The 2,285-nt window shown below is 41.8% G+C and overlaps 1 protein-coding gene across 2 annotated transcripts; it reads left to right on the forward strand.

Moving 5' to 3' along the window:
- Positions 1-7: 7 nt before the first annotated feature.
- On the forward strand, positions 8-2,279 carry LOC105180353 (transcription factor bHLH49-like). Of its 2 annotated transcripts, XM_011104011.2 has the most exons (8): positions 8-563; positions 690-917; positions 1,031-1,096; positions 1,175-1,243; positions 1,558-1,629; positions 1,729-1,881; positions 1,966-2,053; positions 2,136-2,279. In XM_011104011.2, exons 1-8 carry the CDS (start codon positions 12-14, stop codon positions 2,171-2,173), a joined length of 1,266 nt encoding a protein of 421 aa, XP_011102313.1. In that variant the 5' UTR covers positions 8-11; the 3' UTR covers positions 2,174-2,279. The 2 variants fall into 2 exon arrangements, with proteins under 2 accessions (XP_011102313.1, XP_020547323.1); XM_020691664.1 differs by having other exon boundaries at positions 1,966-2,278.
- Positions 2,280-2,285: the final 6 nt, after the last annotated feature.

Below are 2,285 nucleotides of genomic sequence, written 5' to 3' on the forward strand. Positions count from 1 at the left end.
TTAGAGCTGACATGGGTTGGACATCAAATTCAATGTTGAGAGGGGGTATGTTTCTACCAACTGTCCCTGGGTTGCTTCCTCAGAACTTACCTCACTTTCCAGCTGATTTGGCTTTCATTGAAAGAGCAGCAAGGTTTTCATGCTTCAGTGGAGGGAATTTTGGTGGAGTGATGAATCCTTTTAGTGCGCCTGGCCCGATAAATCCTTATTCACGGGGCTTGGGACCGATGCAAGGGCCGGATGAGGTTTTTGGAGGAAATGGATTGAGACCGCTGCCTGGAATGCAGAGCCAAGGACATGAAACGGACGTGACCGAAGTTAGCAAAGAGGCTTCACTACCTGGGAGGAAGCCTGGAAATGAAGGGAGCCCGTCCAAGAATGAGAAGAAAAGTGAAAGTTTGTTGCGCTCTCATGATGAAGCAAAACATGGAGTTGGTGTGTCAGGTAATGAGTCAGATGAGGCGGAATTTAGTGGCCGTGGTGGCCAAGAGGAGTTGAATGGGCCAGCTGTGGAGTCTTCTGGTAAAGGGCTCGGCTCTAAGAGGAGGAAGAGAGTCGGACAGGTTCGACATTGTTCAATCATCTGTCAATTTGACGGATCCCGATAATTTTATTTAGTGTTAGTTACTTCCATAGTACAAAAACATAGTCATTCTTTCGTAATTGACTCAATTGTCTTGCCGTTCCAGGATACTGAACATGATGAAAATAATGAAGCCCCACGGCCATCTATTGATATGGCGAAAGGAATGGCGGAAACTAAAGAAAAGGGTGATCGAAACCCAACTTCAATCAGTAAGCCTGGTGGCAAGCATGGTAAGCAGAGTTCTCAAGGCTCAGATCCACCCAAGGAAGAATACATACACGTTAGAGCACGAAGAGGTCAGGCGACAAACAGCCATAGTCTTGCTGAAAGGGTAAGGATCTTGTGAACGTTTCTTCCCAGGAAGATCATTCTTAATGTTGTCAAAATATAGCGCATTGAGCGTCAATTCATTTCTTGAATTTGAATTATTCATTGATAATGTAGGTGAGAAGGGAGAAGATTAGTGAAAGGATGAAATTCCTTCAGGATCTTGTGCCTGGTTGCAGCAAGGTATGTAGTGTTAATTTAGGGTCCTTATTAGCTAGGACGGCAAGGTGTAATTGACCCCAGATATCTTTTTCTCATCAGGTCACTGGAAAAGCTGTTATGCTTGATGAAATCATCAATTATGTGCAATCACTACAGCGGCAAGTTGAGGTATTGATAAGTACTCCCAGTTCTTCTGTTGTTATTCAACTTTCATGCTACCTGGATGAGTTTTTTTGCATATTACGTCGTTCTTCAATGGTGAGACCTTCTGTCAGGATTTATCACATAAGAAAGGAAGTAGTACTAATTTTCCAGGAGGGCATTCTGTTATATGTGATTTTCATGAGTGCAAGGGTCTCTTGAATTCGTTGATATACAGTTTAGTCATTTATTCTATTTTTTAGCCTACAATTCTGATCCTTTTTCTGCTTCCATTCAAGTTAAAAGATCGTTAATATAAGTGCATTTCTACTCTGTTTCAGTTCCTGTCAATGAAGCTCGCAACAGTGAATCCTCGGCTGGACTTCAATATCGAAGGATTTCTAGCTAAAGATGTAAGAATATGCCTCACCCTTCACGATCAACATGATTATCAACCAATAATATAATTCCAATTCCGTGTTTTTTTAATATAATTAACTAAATGACCACAGATCCTACAATCTAGAGCTGGTATGTCATCTTCACTTGCTTTTCCAGGACTGATCCAGGCAGGTCTTCTCAGCAACTCTTCTGAAACTCTACGAAGGCCTATAAGTCTCCAATCCCCTGCTATCAGTGGAGGGTTCAAAGAACCTACATCTCAAGTAAGTTTCATCAATTTATAGTATTCTTTCTATCAGATATATGGTATAAAATTCTTGACTCTATTTGCCGCGAATCATATGCAGGGACCCAATGTATGGGAAGATGAACTTCACAATGTCGTTCACATGGGATTCAACTCATCTGCTCCTCTAAATACCCAAGATTTAAGTGGTATATCAGATACCGTCTCATCCAACTTTATTTGCTCTCAGAAGTTCTTAAGCTGAGTGCAGTTTCCTCACTGTTTTCCCAGGTTCTCTACCACCAGGCCATATGAAAGCTGAACCCTGATTTCCTCTGTTTTCCTAACATCGTTCGTAGCTCCTTCCATACCATCGTTGAAAGTCCATATTGTGGGATAACAAATCAAGTTATGTACATTCCTTGTGTCAGCCCGGACAAA

The sequence above is a fragment of the Sesamum indicum genome, unplaced genomic scaffold (genome assembly GCF_000512975.1).
Source record: "Sesamum indicum cultivar Zhongzhi No. 13 unplaced genomic scaffold, S_indicum_v1.0 scaffold00979, whole genome shotgun sequence".
Lineage (NCBI taxonomy): Eukaryota > Viridiplantae > Streptophyta > Magnoliopsida > Lamiales > Pedaliaceae > Sesamum > Sesamum indicum.

Excerpts from the sequence above, each read along its gene's own strand:
- LOC105180353 (XM_020691664.1), top strand. The coding sequence starts at position 12 with ATGGGTTGGACATCAAATTCAATGTTGAGAGGGGGTATGTTTCTACCA. Across the intron at positions 1,630-1,728 it reads AAGGATTTCTAGCTAAAGAT|ATCCTACAATCTAGAGCTGG; the intron begins GTAAGAATATGC and ends AAATGACCACAG. Across the intron at positions 1,882-1,965 it reads TCAAAGAACCTACATCTCAA|GGACCCAATGTATGGGAAGA; the intron begins GTAAGTTTCATC and ends AATCATATGCAG.